General features: G+C 39.7%; 1 protein-coding gene across 2 annotated transcripts in view; it reads left to right on the top strand.

The window, feature by feature from the left end:
• LOC147320925 (glucocorticoid receptor-like) overlaps window positions 1-19,255 on the top strand; it is a 66,638-nt gene that overhangs the window by 41,205 nt on the left and 6,178 nt on the right. The window contains exons 4-8 of one of the 2 annotated variants that reach the window (XM_086309181.1): window positions 473-499; window positions 4,337-4,453; window positions 9,697-9,969; window positions 14,606-14,750; window positions 16,504-16,634. In XM_086309181.1, coding sequence (XP_086165307.1) covers window positions 473-499; window positions 4,337-4,453; window positions 9,697-9,969; window positions 14,606-14,750; window positions 16,504-16,634 — 693 coding nt within the window. The remainder of the gene's footprint in view (window positions 1-472; window positions 500-4,336; window positions 4,454-9,696; window positions 9,970-14,605; window positions 14,751-16,503; window positions 16,635-19,255) is intronic. The other variant, XM_086309182.1, reaches the window with a different exon arrangement.

The raw sequence follows: 19,255 nt of genomic DNA on the forward strand, positions 1-19,255 counted from the left end.
TATGCGTTGCTGGTGAAAGAATACCTCGCGATCAGACTTGCTTTAGGGAAATCATTACTCTGAATATTTGGGGACACGGTGTAGATGGATTATTTGACTTCTGCAGCAGTTAAGGATTAACTGGGCCGGTTTTTAATGGAATTTATTATAGAAACATTTCACAGTCTCCAACATAGAAAAGGAAAAAAGTATCAGACAAACTGATACAGATAGACTGAAACTGGAAACAAGAACCCTTGGTATGCCCTGAATTATATCCTGATATCTACGATATTTACTTCTATGGTATACTAAGATCATGATTAACGGTTATCCAGCATGTCGGTATTTGTTATGCAGTGCTGGTGTAACTGCCAAGCATTCGATATGAAGTGCAATTTCACTGCCTACAGTAATAATGAGAAAGTCATACCTGTCATTTTTGTTTTTCTCTCCCCCTCTTCCTTCTCTGGTCATTGTCTCTATGGGGAAGGATGGAGAGCACGACAAAACACAGATGGTAAATAAATACACTTTTAATAATAATAATAGTAATAATGATAGTAATAATAATGATTATTATTTTGATGATGATGATGATGATGGAAATTTTAGCATTCATGATTTGCCAATGTCCCCTGTACTTTTTCAGCACTGATCAATCTGTCTAGAAACATGCATAGCCTGTTCCGCCAGCTATCTGTTAATGCATGCAAATGTACTGATTTGGTCATTTAAATCAGCATAAATTGCCTGTGAATGATTTTTGCACTCTTCATTTTCTGTCTGGAATGCCCCTCATCTTATCTTCCTCTACGATCATAGATCTAAACGCAATCACATGCTGTCTCCAGTTAGGTCTGTTTTTTCAGCACTTAACCCACATTACTTCCTGAGATCTGTCATGAGAAATGAAACCTCTGCCACCCCTGTAGTTACATTTTTCCTTCTGTTAATTATAAAGCGAATTATGAAATACTAAACATTTGGTGGTTTACCTTTACAGAATCAAAAAGTGGATTCCCTTCCACTGGTCACGTTTAAGCTCAGGACCTCCTGACTGTGACTTCACAGTGCCAACCACTAACCCTGTATGCCAGTATTGGTTACAAACTCAGCTACGGGCTTCACCATCCACTGCTGATGGGTCGTGCCAGACCCTTGTTAGCAGATTAGGGCAGGATAAGGGAGGGAGAATACCAGTGGGATTCAGTTGGCACTTTTGACACTACAGATGGCTGTTTACGCCATTGTTTGCAATGACTCTCTGTGATATCAGCGACGGCTGCAACATGCAGCTCCAATCTTGTCATCACACCACCAATTTTTATTGTGGAATATTATGATTATTACTGGGTTTCGTAGCGCGTTTATCATGATTTCTATGTGGACATCTGGATTAGTTTCGCCACCTGTAATATGCAATATAGCAGCGCTGATCCCTGCTTTTTGTGCTAATTTTCTCTGTGTATGTGCTGGCAGGCAGGGGAAAATGACTCTGTTTAAGCTTCAGTTCTTTTTCAGCTTCTGCCTAGATCACTGTAGCTTCTGTATGCATCCCTGTTTGTACAACCATATCTGTGAACATATTTTACTGTTTACTGATCATTTTCAGCCATGTTAATTCCTTGTTAATGCAAACCAAACCCTTCCTGCTGCTCATTCTTCACAGTATGAGCTGCCCACTGGTGGACCAGCAGGATGCTACTGTTGTAAAGAAGTTACTTGTAAATAGAGAGGGAATATCAGAGTTAGCAGAGCTTCATTAAGCCTAGTTAAGGCTCTGGATTTCAATCAGATTGAGATGATTTGGCATTAACTTAAAACAGGTCATTCATGCTTGAAAACCCTCCAGTGTGGCTGAATTAAAACAATTCCACAAAGAAGAGTGGGCCAAAATTCCTCCACAGTAATGTAAAAGGCTCAATGACAGTTGAACACTTGATTGGAGCTCTTGATGCCAACGGTGGCACAACCAGTTATTAAGTTTAGGGGGCAATTAGTTATTCACAAAGGGACAGGGAGGCTTAGATCATCATTTAAAAGCACCATTTTATACTTACTTACTTTATACTTACTTTGCTTGTCTTTATCTAATATTCAAATTTGTTTTATGACCTGAAACATGTGTCAAATGTGCAAGAAAACAGCACTGGATAAGCTTTGCTGTATACAAAGGCACGTACTATTTTTTTTATGTTGTCAATTGAATAATATGATTCTTTTTATATAGTGCTTCTCTTCATATTTATATAGTGTTCCTTTCCTTTTTAAGTGCCCACGAAATTTAAGTTGTCACACACTGTGCAGTATTGCTCTTCCATTTTATTACATGTCTCCAGCAGTATAATTAAATGCCCTTTAGGTCAAAAAGCATCAAAAGCATTACATTTTAAAGATCAGGGTAGATTAGGAGATCAGTGTTCATCCTCCACCCTAGGGGGAATACTGACGCTGGTGACTTTGTATACAGTCAATGAGTTTTTCTGCAATCATGCAGAAGGTTTTCAGCGGGTCTATAAAAAAATAAATGAATGGTTTCTGGAGAGTTTGTTGTATCATCTATTATAATGAGTTTCAGTAACATGAAAAGACTATTTATTGAATCCTCTGCTTTTGCCACTCGTTATAATGTGTAGAACAGCCATTACACCATGATGAGTAATGCTATTATAACACGAGTGACTAATAAGTAGGCTTTTCACCGTTCCCCACCATAGTAAGCTACAATGTAGAAATTCAATTGCATAGAACGGACATATTCGATTGATAAGATTGGATGAACTTATCAAACAATTTTTCACAAGAACACCACAAATGATAGAGGAGGGATGTTTTTGTGTTGCAGAGCTGGAGCAGACTATAGTCTGACGCTTGGTGCTTTGCAGCACAAATCCAGTGAGTAAACACAAAGTCGAAAAAGTAGCCTGCATTCCTGATATATTTTTTAACTCTTCTAATTTGTGATTTGTGCATTTTATAGTGTGTCCTATGTATAAGCAGTCTTATTTCAGACAATGACACACAATTCCAACTGTGAGAAAAGCAGACTTCTATGTAAAGCCAGTGGAAATGAAATGTAGAAATGTGCTGACTTTCAGTTGACAGTGACTGGTAACTGAAGGAAGTGGTAAAAAAATTGTGAATCCTTTGCTCTGGCAGATGTCAATTAGTTGCAACTTTTCTAAATAACTGCCCATGGTCTGTTTTTCAGAGTAAACACCACCAACACTTCATATAAAATTCTTGGTTGGGTTAGTTACTCATATGGGGAAAATCAAAGACACTTCTAGTTAATCATCCCATTTTGATTTCAAAGAAGTGTCACAGTGAAACTTTAAACTATGACCAATTCCACAGCATAGGTTAACTACTGAATAGTCATCACAAAAATAAAAAGCATATCTGTTGCTAGAAGGAAAGTGATTAATGTGATGCTTCCAGGTCCTGTCGTATAAGTGTTACATGCACTGGAACAAAAACGCTGTTGCATCAAGACTACATAACTGAGACATAAAATAGATCTTCAAGCATAGCCCATAAAATATTGAGCAACAGCCCAATGATTTAGTGAGGCCTTTCACAGCTAAAAAATACAGACCTGACAATTATATTGACAAAATGCTGCAGATTGTGATCTTGAAAGTGTTCAAGAGACAATGTTAATGTACGAAATGCCAAATTCATCCTCAGGCATGTTTGTCCTTCTGCTGTACACTTGCAATGAGGATCAAAGTTGCACTGTCGTAAGACATACTGCCACAATATGAAAGCATTTAGTATGTCTTCAATGAATTTACAAACATTAAACAAGTAAGAAGTTTCAGTGCAACCAGGGACTAGCTGTGCACATCTGTAAAATATAGAATTATATATGCATTCATAATTCTTTAACAACAAACTATTGCTTGCAAATACCCCCCCCCCCAAAAAAAAAAAAAAAAAAAAAAGTAGTTTAGGTGGTGATTGACTCCACATGACTTCCTCATTGTGGTCACAAATCAATTGTTCCTTCTTGTGTAACAAAGGATTATTAAGAAATCAAAAGTATCCATGCTCTATAATCAAATGTGGACCTGTTTTAGAATCTGGTGCATGCTCCATAATAGGAATGTTAATGATATGGACTGTGCGTTACTCTCAAAGACCAATGGCGTGGATTTTGCTGTCTAGTCTAAGTGCATAGTTGTGGAAGTGAAGCTGTTAACACCAAAGGGATCCCACAAGCCTGTTAGGCTTACTGTACAACAGGTGATTAGTGTGGTCATAGATATTGCTCGTGCTAATCCTTCTCAAACATTCTTTGCTAGCTAATGTCTTCTTTCCCCCCTCCTTCTTCTCCTTCTTCTATTTACAGGCCAGCACAACTACCTGTGTGCAGGGAGAAATGACTGCATCATTGATAAGATCCGCAGGAAGAACTGTCCAGCCTGCCGCTTCAGAAAATGTCTTCAAGCTGGAATGAACTTGGAAGGTAAATGATCAGACCCATCTTTAAATGAGTCCAGCCAACGTTCAATGCTTTAATGAAAAACTGGGCATCTTTATCTTGTCTTATGTGCAATATTGTGAAGTAAAGTAAAGTACCTGTGCTGGTTATATTTCCAGCAGGCTTTGATTGGATCATTCACACAAAGGTGGATGTTGCAGTTCTTCTCTTAAAGTGTGAATTACTCTTTTCTTGGACTCTCATCTGTATGTGCAAGGGCTTGTTGCTGATTGGTGCTTCCACTTGGCTTATGTTCAGCCTATAATATTGACTGCTCTTCTTTCATCTTGGCTTCCACCATGACTAGACCAGCGCCACAGCCAAACTGCAGCAGTAATCCCTACAGCTGCTTCAAAGTGCAGCCAATTTGTCATTCGGGGCAGCTGTGATTCAGTGCGAGCAGCTTTAGTTTAGGGAAGTGGTTCTTAAAGTTTTTCGGGAAGCCCCAACTTCAGAAGCTGAAAAAAGTTCATGTCCCACACAATTTGTAATCAATCATTAATAAAAACTGATCCAAATTGGTTCATTTAATGAAATTAATTGTACCAGTAACCTAATTTTCCCTTCAAGTATTAATTTCACTTAGTGTCACACTTTCTCCTTGGATGTCCATGTTCTACTTGCAGTGGTTCATTTAAAGAAACTCTGGTCTAGGCAGTATAATTCTTGCAAGAGGTCTCTGGTCCAAATCCCAGATGATCTAGTGAATATGAGCCAAGTGGAAACACCAATCAGGATAAGGAGCTTGCACATATAACTCTGATTGCAAAAACAAACAATCACATTACTTAGTAAAAGGAAGCCAGTGATACAGAGCTGTAACAACAAATAAGAAAGGCGCATTCTAGCAGTGTGGTCTCAGTGAAAGAGTGGTTGCCATGAAATCATTCATAAGGAATGGAAATCATAGAAAATGAGGTAAACGGAGGCCAAATTACACAAGAACTGAACAGAAAATCTTTGACAATACGTCTTATCGACTGAATGATACTAATTTGAATAAAATTCTGGTTCAAATTATCATCAGTATGCATGGAGGAGGTCAGACGAGAGGTCCAACAGTGAGCATATACAGCCATCTGTAAAATGTAGTGGAGGATCTGTCATGGTTTGGGGCTGCATTTCAGCCAGTGTTGTCAAAATTGATTGAATTGTAAACACAGAGAAGTAGCGTCAGATTTTGATTAGCCATGCAATACATTTGGAAAGCATCTCATTAGCAACAGCTAAATTTTTTAGTGCAGCAACGATCCCAAGCACACTGCCAGTACAATAAAAGCGTATAAAAAATGAAAAACACAAACACTCATGGATTGGTCTAAGGAGACCATATGTCACGGCTGGCGGGGTGAGCCGTGTGGTGTTGGAGGAAAAGGAGGACCCAAAATGCGGCAGTGACTGATGATTCGAGTGATGTTTATTTACAAGTGGTGGAGTGGCAAAAACAGGCAGTGAGGCATGACAAAACAACTGAAGAAACCTAAACTGGGAGAACTAAATGACGAACCTGAGACCATACAAAAGGGGTGCAGGGCAGAGACAGGAACGGAACACCATAGAACGCAGACGAGCCGACAACGAACACAGACCGACACCCACTAAATATACACACACACAAGGTAATCAGGTAATCACACACAGGAGGGAAGAACAGCTGAACCTAATACACATGAGGACCGGAGGAGACAAGCTGAACACAATGACAACAGACACAGACTTTCAGAACAAAACAGGAACTCTAGGACACGAGCCTTCAAAGTAAAGCAGGAAACACACAGACTGATTTACAACACAACACGGGGACATGAACAGAGCACCAAGGACAGACACAGGTAGGGCTGAATATACACCAAACTTCAGGTTCAACCCTAAACTAATACAAAATCAGAATAAACACAAAACGCTGGGTCAACGACCCAGGACCATGACACCATACCTCAACATTATTGAACCAGTGTGTGATCATCCTGGTAGAAAGGGAAAAAAAGCAGTCAGTATCCAAATAACTTTAGTAGAGTACTTTAATTACAAGAAAGCTGTGGTGAAAAGTAAAGGTGGTTAAACCATATATTGGCTCTATTTTTGCCTTAAATCCAGGTTTTCCAGTTAGGTTTGCACACATTTCAATAAATTGCTGCACTTATTTCCCATTTTTTTAGCAAGATATAAATAAATTGGAGTGGCTTGAAACTTTTGCACAGTAGTTCATTTCACTTTAAATTTGTTATCAATCAATCAATCAATCAATCAAATTCAAATTCAAATTTTATTTGTCACGTACACAGTCATACACAGTACGATATGTAGTGAAATGCTTGGACAACTGCTCGTGACCTAAAGAGAACAAAAAAGGAAAAGGCTATGAATAAGATGGGAAATAAATATGAAAAATTAAAAAGGGTAAATTTAACTAGGAAGGAATAAAATATAAATTAAGGTTAAAAATGAAATAACTGTACAACACAAATTAGAATGAAGGGTAAATTTAACTGGGAAGAATAAGATAAAGATAAATATATAAATTAAAGTTGAAAATAAAATAACTGTACAACAAAATACACAATACACAATATAGAACTATATAAGAATGTATGAAGAAATCTAAATATAAATAAATATATACACAATAACAGCAGCTGTACAAGTATTAACCGGAAATGAAGAATATAGTGACCAGTGTTGTGCAAAACCAAAGTCCAGAAAGTCCAGTGTGTGTGTAAGAACCATATGTGTGGGTCAGTACTGTGTGGTGGTGTGATTGAGAGACCGTATCGCCTGCGGGAAGAAGCTCCTCCTCAGTCTCTCTGTGTTGGTCTTCAGGGAGCGGAATCGCTTTCCTGACCTCAACAGAGAGAACAGTCTGTTGTTGGGATGGCTGAGGTCCTTCACGATCTTCCTGGCCTTGGTCCAGCACCGCCTGCTGTAGATTGAGTGCAGGTCAGGGAGCTCGGAGCGGATGGTGCACTCAGCTGACCGCACAACCCTCTGTAGAGCTCGTCTGTCCTGCATGGTGCTGTTCCCGAACCAGGTTAAGATGTTTCCCGCCAGGATGCTCTCTATGGTGCACGAGTAAAAGTTCCTGAGCACCAATCTTTATTTATAAAGCACTTTTCATACAAAAAAAATGTAGCACAAAGTGCTTTACATGGTTAAAAGCAGCCCACCCCACCCTCCAACTCACTCCCCACACTCTCATTAACATAAACGATGTGAATACACACATATCCTCCCCCCCCCCCCTCCCCCCCCCCCCCCCCCCCCACACGCACACACGCACACTTTATGAATCCAATGGCACAGAAATTTCCCCCCGAAATAGGTAAACTATCATTCTTTTATTTTAGCTTTAAAATTGAGCTAAATGACAGATTACTGACTATGTAAAGAACATTTTAGATTACAGATGAGATTAGTAGTTTAGTATAAAAATAAAGGAAGAACAAAGGAAAAAAACAAGAATAGATTAAATATGGCCTGATGGCTAATATGGCCTTTATTGTTCTATATGGTTCACACTGATCACTGCTTAATTCACTCCTAAGTCCAAGCCTCCAAAACTTCTATTACCTGATGATCTTTCACATTTTTGGGAAGCAACAGGTTGTAACCAAAACAACAGCTTTATAACCAAGAACCTGCTTGTTGTGCTGTTTCTGCTTGATGCTCCCTAAGGGGAATGAAATTGCTGTTACTAGTTTGTATGAATCAGCGTTGAGTGAGATTACATGTTAAAAGTGCAGTTTTGGTCACAGGGTGAAGGTAGGTTCACAGAGAGTGAGAGGAACAAAGACAGAGAGAGGGATTTGATGGAAGTCAGTGCATCAGCAGACAGACTCCCAGCAGAAAGGCTCTTAGTTGCCATAGAAACACCAAGAGAGGAAATTAAAAAAGGTAGAGTAGGAAAAACATGTTTTTTCATGGTAACCTCTGAAAGTCTGACGTTTTGTACATTTAGTAGCAGGAAATGTTCAAATGAGGCTTAGATAATGTACAGTTGTGGGCAAAAAACACAGCAATTTGCCATATCTGTTGTTTCACTGATGTCACACTGATGGAGAGAAGCTGCAAAACAAAAAAAACAACAAGAAAAATCCACTGTTAAGTCATATGTCGTCATAAATGGAATTCTTTTTGTGATTTTGTAACTATTTGCTGGGCAGAGACCAGCATGTGGCACTCTCCTGATCTTTAACTGGTTTGTTAAAACTCAAAGTGAAATTTCTTCATCCATGTTGTAAGGTGGGGTGAAGCAAGCGTGTAACTTAAATAACTTATTAACGTTAACTGGGAATATAGAAGTGTTTATACAGTACATGGATGCATTACAGTGTTGATTTTTCTAGGTTAATTACACTGTGCAGTAAAACAGTGAAAGCTAATTTTGAGTTGATTATTCACTTCAGGACATAATAGCCTGTCTTTATGTCACAAAGTAACTTTTTTGTATTCTGTGTGTTTCTAGAGCCAGAGAATTTGGTCAGATCAGTTTATTTCAATTGTTTTTATAGTTCTAGTTTCAGTGACTGTATATGTTTTCATTTTAGTTTTCATTTTAGTTCCATTGCCCAGCCCATGGAGAAGCAACCCTTCTGTCCAGGGTTTGCTCCTTGTGCATGTCTGGATCTCTTCCAGAGATGCTGTTGTTCCTAGAAGTATGTCTGCAATACCCATTGGGTCTCCAATTCGTCAAAATCACGAGCCTTTATCTTGCATTATTTTTTAGTTGTGAGGACATCTGCAGAAGAACTGCAGGTGTGGCAAAAATTGTGTTTATGTGGCAAAAATACTACCTATTACATATTGCAGCTGAGCACACAAAGGGCATGTACCACAGCAGAGACCATTTGAGCTCAATATTTTTGGCTCTTGAACTGATGTTCAGTCTTGGACACTGCACACTCTTCCAAGAAAAAAACCCATTTGTTCTTGGAGTCATAACTGATCTTTGAGCTGCACAGTGAAGGATTTTCAGAAAGCGATCTAAAAACAATAGCAGTGCCTAGAAAGGAGATGGAACTTGAAAGGTCAAAATTAGCCAGTCAGCCTGAAATGAGGTAAAATGAGGTAGAGTTTATGCTTTTTATGCATAGAATTGCTGAATTGTTTTGATTGCACCTTGCACAAAACATTTGTAGAAAACACAATGCTTGTGAACAATTTCTTTTATTGAAGCATCTTCTGATTTTTTTTTCTGTACCTCTCTTTTATTGCTATGTCTCACCTCACAGCAAGGAAAAACAAAAAGCTGATCAAGATGAAAGTGCACCGGGCTGGGGCATCAGAGCCCACCATTAGCAACATGCCTGTTCCAGTCGTACCCAGGAGCATGCCCCAACTCGTGCCGACCATGCTGTCCATACTGAAGGCCATAGAACCAGAGATCATCTACTCGGGCTATGACAGCACACTGCCAGATACTTCATCACGGCTCATGTCTACTCTCAACAGGCTAGGGGGACAGCAGGTTGTCTCTGCAGTCAAGTGGGCCAAGTCACTACCAGGTAACAGAAAAGCTCTTTACCATGGATTCCCTTTGGTTTATTTTATATGCACAGACTTGCTCAAACAAACTCCATCACTGGTGGTAAATCCATCTAGAAAATTGAACTAATGGGTCTCAAGTCGATGATGAAAAACAACTACATCCACTTTCACTTGTCTATTTCTTTTAACACATGATGCCAGTTAAGGAAGTTGCCTCAGTCGTACGTCCCCACTTAGGCCTTAGTCATATAGGCCTATAGACTGACCAACAACAATGTGGCTACCTCCAGTTGTTATTTTAAAAAGTGGGGGACGAGTTTCCAGCAATGGTTAGCATGAAATTGGTCACAAAGAAGCATATGCCACTATACCGAAAACATTGTCGCAAGTAGATTGCTAATAGCACAAAAGGCAGTACTTTTACTTTGAAGGCACATGTTCTCTTATTATGGTTTGTATTGCACTTCTCAGTTTCACTACTACCTGGTGAGTAGTTTGCGAGTGTTTCAGTAGTACATACTTCTGTAGTGCTCTTCTGGTTAAGACCACAGCCTTTATTTGTCTGAGTGTTGTCATAAAAAGCAAATAACGAGCGAAAGTGCAGTTGTGGCTCAGTTCAGTAGCCAGCTGGGTGTCATCTTAATGGTAGGGTGACCAATAAGGAAGTGTTTGATGCATCTCACTTCAGACTGCACAAAAGGTAAATTTTTGATTTTTTTTATTCCTTTTTCCTCGTTCCTTTTTTTTTTTTTTAAACAGTTGTTTAGTTACCAATGTCATGTCACCTTTTTAATGGCTGAATCCATAATTACAGATGGAGGAGTAATTGTATCTCATGGCCAGAGTTTTTAGAAGCCTAGCACTTCCAAGGTATAAGGTCATGACCGATGTTAATAACTCATTAACTCTTAAATTTTGGGGATCACTGCATTGTTTTTGAAGCTTGTCACAAGAGCTCAAGAGCAGCACATGTAGTTTGTGCATTGCAGTGGTACTGAACACACGTGTGCACCCCTTGATACCAAAGGGAAATATGCCACTGCTAAAATGCAGCTTATACACAATAATTTGTATATTAACAAGGGAAATGTGCTTGTAACTATAGATTTGACAGAAAACTACCAGTCCATGATATAATCTCAGATCCACACATATAGAATGTATCTTTATACTATTTATTTGTGAATGTTGAAATGCATGGAAAATGAGAATTGGAAAAAACTTTCTTTGCCATGTTTGGGGACTCTTTTGCTCTAAGTGGAGCAAGACACTACACCAAAACATAGGATTCAGCACATAAATGGATATACTAAAATTTTATTGTTGTCAATATAACTTAAATTCATGGTTTAAATGTCAAGAAAAAACAATAATTGCTGGGTTTTATTCCTACGCCGTTTCCATTCCACCAAAACAAAAATGGAAACAAAATGAATTTGAAACTCCAACCACTCGTGCTAGTTTCAACTCATGGAAACAGAAAGCACATGACCTGCTAATCAGTATTTCTGCTCCTGAGAAACCTGCCAGAAAACCATAACATTGGCTTATGTTTTTGTAATTTCTTTTTATATGACAAGGGGAAAAATGAGGAGAAAATCTGGTTTTAAATCTTATGTATGTGATGTCCAGAACTGGCAAGTCGATCGAGAGGAGAAGCACTAAAAGGAGGAGGAGGGGTCTCACATAGCTGAGCCATATTTCAAGGAAACAGAAAATGAAAGGACTTAATGTGCAGTTCAACTTTTATTGTTTTGAGAGCAGAAACAACTGAACAGCAACTCAATTTAAATATCCAGTTAACTGTATGGTCCATTTCTAGTATTTCTTAGCTCTTTTGTGGTAGTTTTAATAAAAGAATTGAGCAATTACTTCCACTTGTCTTTAATGTCTGTATTCTCTGAAATGAAAACATGAAAATATTCTGCACTGCTGTTTTAAAAGTATGCACAACTAATGACTATCACCTGAAACATATGCAATCATATGTGCTTACTAGGGGTGCAACGATACTGGTATCGATATTGAACCGTTCATACAGTGCTTTCGGTTTGGTACGCATATGTATGAACAATACAAAATAAATTTTTAATTTATTTTATCAACTTTCCTTCTGACGATGCTGTCTGTGTTGAGCGCTCAGTGGATCTGCGCTCGACAGTTCAGCCTAGGCGGAGTAGTCGAACGCAGATTCACTGAGGGCAGGGCAAGCTAGCAGACAGAAGTTAAGCTCTCCTTGCAACATGGCAAATTGAACCTCCCCCACCCTCATTCAGATCTGGCGTTTGGAACTATTTTGATTTTCATGTGAGGTATGACCCTGAAGGTAAGCGTGTCATGGACTAAAGTAAAACAGTATGTTGGATGTGCCATGCAATGCTCAATTACATGGGTGGGAGCTAGTGTGTTAGCGCAGTTAGCTCATTAACGTGTTGGCCGTCCAGCCCCATGCACGGGCAATCCGCGGTAGCCATGTTGTGGCGTTAACGTCATTTCAACGAGATTTACGCTGACAGCACTAGTGGGAACACAACAAATATGACTGCACATTTACACTGACATCATCCTAGTGCAAAGACAAGTGGAAGCAGACAAAAACAACAAGCATGCATGCTACAAACTTTACCCGAGTCATTTAGACAGCCGTTAGCACATGATTCTCCTTATGGGGACCTGATATGTTTAATATGCTGCTGAGAATATAGCCCAGAAGAAGCGTATAGTATAGCTTTTATTTTGGAAAGAGCCATTTCTCTGTAATAAACTCTCTTTTCCAAAGATGAGTGATTCCTCAATCAGATACAGGGCTCGCAAAATCGCCTGCCCGATGTCCTGGGGCTAGCGATTTTTCCAGTCGGGCTACCAAAATCTATCTCTGCCCTGCCCGTCGGCCTATCATAGGAAGGAAAAATATATGTCAATGCTTTTGCATTCTTTCGGAAATGTAGCTGGGTAATTATGTTATTGGCATCGGTGAGCCACTGTCAATATGTGACATATTGAAATCTCGTTTGAATTTGCTTGTTTTTTGCTTTCACTTTGCAATCACACGAACTGTGTATAGAGAGCGACAGCACTGATTGGTGAGTGATGATAATTTGCGCACCAATTCCTCTGACATCGTCTTATCAATCGTTAGCTTACTATGCAAACATGACAAGTGAAATCTCCGCAGCAAGCTTAAACATATGAGAGGTTGATCGCGCAGAGAATCGCTGAGCGTTATGTGAGTGCGTGTGTAAAAGCAGCAGGTCAGGGCTGTTCGGGGTTCTGTTTGTACAGTTATGTTTTGTTTCTGTTGCCATAGTGACGGGTGACGCCCTCTCGCTGCGACGGTGTGTCCTTCCGGGGTCAGAGGGCGCCCTGTGTGGTGTTGCTGTTGTTGTTGTTGTTGTTGTTGTTGCTGTGCTGTTGCTGCGCTGAGCAGTTAGCTAACGGCAGTGTTCTTATGCAGATGTCAATAAACGGCTGTGCTCCCTGGCTAGCTCACGGGAAGCAAGACCAAACGATACCTCCGTCTCCTCCTTGTCTGAGCTCGCCACATTGGTGTCAGAAGTGGGATGATGGTGGCACCCCATGTTCTGACCCGAGTGACTTTTCCCCGGTGCGCCAAAAGAAGGCACCTGGGCATTTGCAGGACTTTGTGTGGGGTAATGGGGTCGTCGGGGACGACTGACCCCTTAGGTGGGCGCTATGTAGCGGGTCAGGGCTGTTCGGGGTTCTGTTTGTACAGTTATGTTTTGTTTATGTTTCCATAGTGACGGGTGACGTCTTCTGCAGATGTCAATAAACGGCTGTGCTCCTTGGCTAGCTCACGGGAAGCAAGACCAAACGACACCTCCGTCTCCTCCTTGTCTGAGCTCGCCACAATATTTTAGTTCTGCTGAGCCAAATAAGACAGGTCAGGGTGAAGAAGTGACAGCCAAAGAAAAGCTTACCACAAAACGGAAAAGTTATGACAAATCAGATTATAAGGCAAAAAGAAAGTGCAGCTTTATGGTTTCATGGACTGTGGCTGCAATATGACAAGCGAAATAACCAGGGCTGCACATAAGTGGTCCGCAGGTGCGCATTCGCTGTCAAAATAAAAAACGGGCACAAGATAAGAAGTTGCAACGCGTGTTTGCATACATAAGATTTTCAGGAGGAGGACAGACATTTGTTTAGAAGTCTTAAAGATGTCGAAGAAGCTCCTTTAAGCAATTACTGTGATGTTCCTCCACCTCCAAAGAAATGTCAGAAGGAGTCCGAACCACAAAAGAAGCGCGTATTCTCGGAAAAGTAGTTGCAGGAGGTGAGCTGGCTTCAAACAAATGATGAACGCACAGAGATGTGGTGCGGAATGTGCCGTGAAAATTTAATAAATGACAAATTAAAAAGGCATGAACATTTTTTTTTGTATCGAAAAAATATCGAACCGAACCGTGAATTTTGTGTATTGTTGCACCCCCAGTGCTTACATATTAGCACATTTGTAATAACCTCATAGCTTGCTTTGTTTTGAAGACCGTCAGTCCTAGAGAGAGAAAAAAATCACAGACAGTATTTGGTGTCTCTTTTTGGTGTTGCATCTTTGAAATTGTTATTGTGGTTGTTTTATGAACTTCTGTTTATCTGGTTTTAGTTGTTCTAACAGTCTTTTTACGTCCTTAGGCTTCCGCAATCTGCACCTTGATGACCAGATGACTCTGCTGCAGTGCTCCTGGCTCTTTCTCATGTCTTTCAGTCTTGGCTGGAGGTCATACGAGCAGTGTAATGGCAGCATGCTTTGTTTCGCCCCTGATCTTGTCATCAACAAGTGGGTAACAATCACAGCTGTTCTAATATTTGAGCAGTTTTGTTTTTCCATTTGCTCATTTTACGGTGTTAGTCTCACTTCATCATTTGACTTACAAAGTTAACCATTTATCTGTGACTCAGCTTTGTGACTCAGTATAGAAATCAGGTCAGAAGGCTGAGGGATAAAGTCACATGTAAATGAGAATTTGCTGTCTAACAATGAGAATATGGTTATAGTTTTTGCTGAAATCTAAACTCCAGTTCTGTGTTTTATTATGAGGGACGTGGGAAAGGGTGTTCGCTAGTTTTTGCTGATCGCCAAGCTGTGTAGGCTGCTTAACACTTCATCCAGTTTGTATGTTAATCTTCTTAAGAAGCAGACATGAGCCCAGGACTGACCTTCTCACCTAATTTTCAGAAGCAACAAAAAGGCCCCATGAATAAATAAGCTAGGCCAGAACATCAGCTGTTATTGCCACGTTTCGCAGGTTCCTGGTCCAAATGCACTTTTTCTGAGGCAAACTTCATAAACACAAAAAACCTTGATTAAGGCAATGCCGAAAAAGGGGGGAAAATAAAAATAATAATAAATATTTAAAACCATTAATCCCGCAGATAGCACACCCAGGAACACAGTATGACTCAACAAGGAACAAATACAAACTTAGGTTTTTAATATACACAGGAGTTAATCAGGGAGAGTGGAAACGCCAGGGTAACAAGACACGGCTGAAACTAATTAAGACATAAACGGAGACATAAAAGGCAACAAAACTAATATCAAAGCACATGGGGACTAATAAAATAAAACAGGAAGTAACTAAATAGGAAATCATATACAAGAGACAATGACTAGGGAGGCTAGAAAAAAATAAAGTATAAGGAATCAAATATCTGTAATAATAGTCTGTAAACACTTCAAGAGTTACACTACTCAAGTAATTCAAAAAAATACAGGAACAACTGCATTATGAACTATACTGTAAATAATTTTCTATGCCACAGAGGCAGGGCTCAGGTTAGTCTGCAGTATGTTGATTACATAGCCTCATTTTTTTTTGTTGCCATTTGCCATTTATTTGTAACAGCAAGTGACTACCCCTCCCTGAGTCTGGTCTCTTCCCATTAATAGGGAGCTCTTCCCTCCCACTATTGCTTGCTCATAGGGGATCATATGATTGTTGGGGTTTTCTTTCTTACAGTAGAAAGCAAATTCAGGTAAATAGAACTGAACTATTAAGCTATTTAAATACCTGCTGGGATTTCTGAAAGACCCATCCAGTTGTTCTACATTTGTAAACAGTGCTAAAAACATCGACATCTTGCAAACAGCTCAACCTTTTTATTGAAAATGGTTAGAAAGAAAGCCCTGAGCTGTTTGCAAGATGTCGCGTCCAAAAACTCCAGAGAGGAGTAAAAAATAGATATGAAATGTGAAGGAGTCATTGCCGATGGCACTGCAGTTGGTCAGAAAGAGTAGACAGCGCTCAGCCCGAGGCTGTGTATCAGGAGAATGTGCTGTATTGATTTTCTAAGAAAAAAGTAATGTGGGCTGTGTGTTAGTGGAAGTGAGGTGTGAAAATCCATCATGACTGATTTTAGAGTCTGTATTTCTCCTGCAAGGATGTAACACATCCCTGCCAGGGCTATTTATTGGGAATTGAATAACAGCATGAGTGAAACAGCTCCAACTCTAACCTGTGTGTCTCTTTTAATTCTGTTTTCTTCTGTTTCTTGTCTTCACCTGCTCTACATTTCCTCTCCTCTCACAGAGATCGCATGAAGCTGCCCTTCATGACTGACCAGTGCGAGCAGATGCTGAAGATCTGTAATGAGTTTGTCAGACTGCAGGTGTCCTACGAAGAGTACCTGTGCATGAAGGTGCTGTTACTGCTCAGTACAGGTAATGGAACACAATTCACTTAGAAAAATGACAGCAGTGTTTTTCAAAAGTCTCTCTGCTGGACTGGAAAAATCACTTTTTATTGTATCTACTGTGTTATACAGCTGCAGCTTTTTTCCATTTCCTTGCAATTTGTCACAGTAGGGCTGTTCTGGTCATGTTCCTCTTGATAAATGCGCAGAGGATTTTGATTGCTGCTGCTAAAGGCCACAAATTTCATTACTTATCAGTAATGCATCGCCTTTGTGGCAAAGATTCAACAGGGTGCTGGAAACATTCCTCAGAGGTTTTGGTCCATATTGGCATGATAGCATCACGCAGTTGCTTTAGATTTGTCAGCTGCACATCCATGAGGCAAACCTCCTGTCCCACCGCATCCCAAAGGTGCTCTTTTGGCTTGAGATTGGTGACTGTTAAGGCTATTTGAGTACAGTGAACTCACTGTCTAATTCAAGAAACCCATTTGAGAAAATCTGATATTTGTGACATGGCATGTTGTCCTGCTGGAAGGAGCTATCAGGATTGATCATAATATGGTCATTAAGGGATTGGCATGGTCAGCAACAATACTCAGATATGCTGTGGTGTTTAAATAATGACCAGTTGGTACTAAGTTGCCAATTGGGCCAAGAAAATATCCTCTAACTTCTACCACTGATACAAGATAGGGTGTATCCATGCTGACTTGTTGTTTACACTAAATTTTGAAATATCACATCAGAAATCGAGGCTCATCAGACCAGGCAGTACTTTTCCAATCTTCTATTGCCCATGCAAATTGCAGCCTCAGTATCCTTTTCTTAGCCAGCAGGAGTGGCACTTTGTGTAGTCTTCTACTGCTGTAGCTCATCTGCTTCCAAGGTTTGATGTGTTGTCCATTCAGAGATGCTCATCTGCACACTTTGCCTGTAATGAGGGCTAATTGAGTTACTTTTGTCTTCCTATGGGCGCAATCTGGTCATTCTCCTCTGACCTGTGGCATCACCAAGGAATTTTTGCCAAGGGAACTGTCACTCACTAAATATTTTCTCCTTTTTTTGATCACTCTCTGTAAACCCTATAACAGAAACATCCTAGCAGATCACCGGTTTCTGAAATATTCAGATCAGCCCGTGTGCACTTGCATCACCTTTTTTCTCCCCGATTCTGATGCTCAGTTTGAACCTTCAGCAGGTCATCTATATATGTAAATACATTGGGTTGCTGCTGTATGATTGGCTGGTTAGATATTTGCATTACAAGCAGATCAACTTGTGTACCTAATGAAGTGGCCGGTGGTTGTATGTTTTAATACTGCAGTTCAAAGATCCTGTTTAAAATCACTGCTGACAGCAGCAAATGGTAAGCATGCCGCAAGTGTCTACACTGTCAGAGGCATAACGGCAGAACAGTAACATTCCTGTCTGCAATAATTTAAACCCAGTCTGCTGACAAAAGCACAGTAGATGTTTTGTTCTGTAGATGCATTATTATGTGTGTCTGTCAGTGCTCGCTGGACCTTTATGTCACTTTACGTTCACAGGGTGTTATGTACCCTAAACCATTTCAAGCACTTGTCTTGCATTTTCTTTAACTTCATTGTTTGGTTTAAAGTGTATCTTAAGTGTTTTATTTCAGGGGTCTTCTTCAGTTCTGAAATTCAGCGATCGAACATGGAGCCATTTCTTTTTAGAAGGACACATGAATTCAAAATGCCACAGAAAAGACCGGGTGTTACTGTTACTATCAAAATATGCAAGTTTGATGTTCTTTTGACATTCTTCACCAATCTGCGATGTAACAATGTGATATTTTCTTTTAGATGCCTTCTGTTAAATGTTACTGCTCTGTGAAAGTGCAGTCCTTTCACAGATCGTACCTTGGTAGAGAGTCATTTAATTTCCATACTAGAGGCTCCACTGAGAGTTGAATTAGTATAACTTTTGTGTTTCTTATCTCACTGAATAAAAACAGTTAGCTTTTTTATTACTGCTGTTTAATCTTCTTTTATGTACGAGTGTCCAGTGAAAGCACATTATTAAAAAAAAAAAACAACTAATTTTCTTTTTTAACAATTTAGTTTAGCTAAAATTGGATTCAGAAGACATTTTTACAAATTGTAAATTTATTCCAACTGCATTTTATTTGCTGTGTATAAATTAGTAAAGGCTGTTAAAGGGCAGACTCAAATAGGCAGTGTTCATCAGGCCTCTCTTTATTTAATGTTTGAAGAGGTCAAATAATGAAAGCTGTGGGTTACCAATCAGTAACGTAACCCTACATGCTACACAAGGAAACAGTATCACTAAATCAGACCTTTCCCACTTATTTCAAATTTTCTTGTCTGTGATGGAGAGCATTATTCTCAGAGAATGGCGAAGAAGAGGATGCACTTCAGAAGCAATTAGCTTGTTATGCAGGAGGAAATTACATTTCCATACTGTGCACCGGCTGCATTTTTGTACCTTAGAGCAATTTCCATCCGTTTCCCTCAGGGATGGAAATACTATTAGATGGGACAACTTTGGTTTGAGCTGCTTTTATCCATTCTCGCACACATTATATGGAATTTCAAGTCACTTATAAGACTATTTGATATACTGTCATATTTAGTTAAATATAGAGAATAGAGAATGCTCAGC

This window comes from Aulonocara sp. 'chitande type north' Nkhata Bay, linkage group LG10, assembly GCF_057382095.1.
Source record: "Aulonocara sp. 'chitande type north' Nkhata Bay isolate Kocher_YH1m ecotype deep benthic linkage group LG10, A_spYH_male_GT1.1, whole genome shotgun sequence".
Classification (NCBI taxonomy): domain Eukaryota; kingdom Metazoa; phylum Chordata; class Actinopteri; order Cichliformes; family Cichlidae; genus Aulonocara; species Aulonocara sp. 'chitande type north' Nkhata Bay.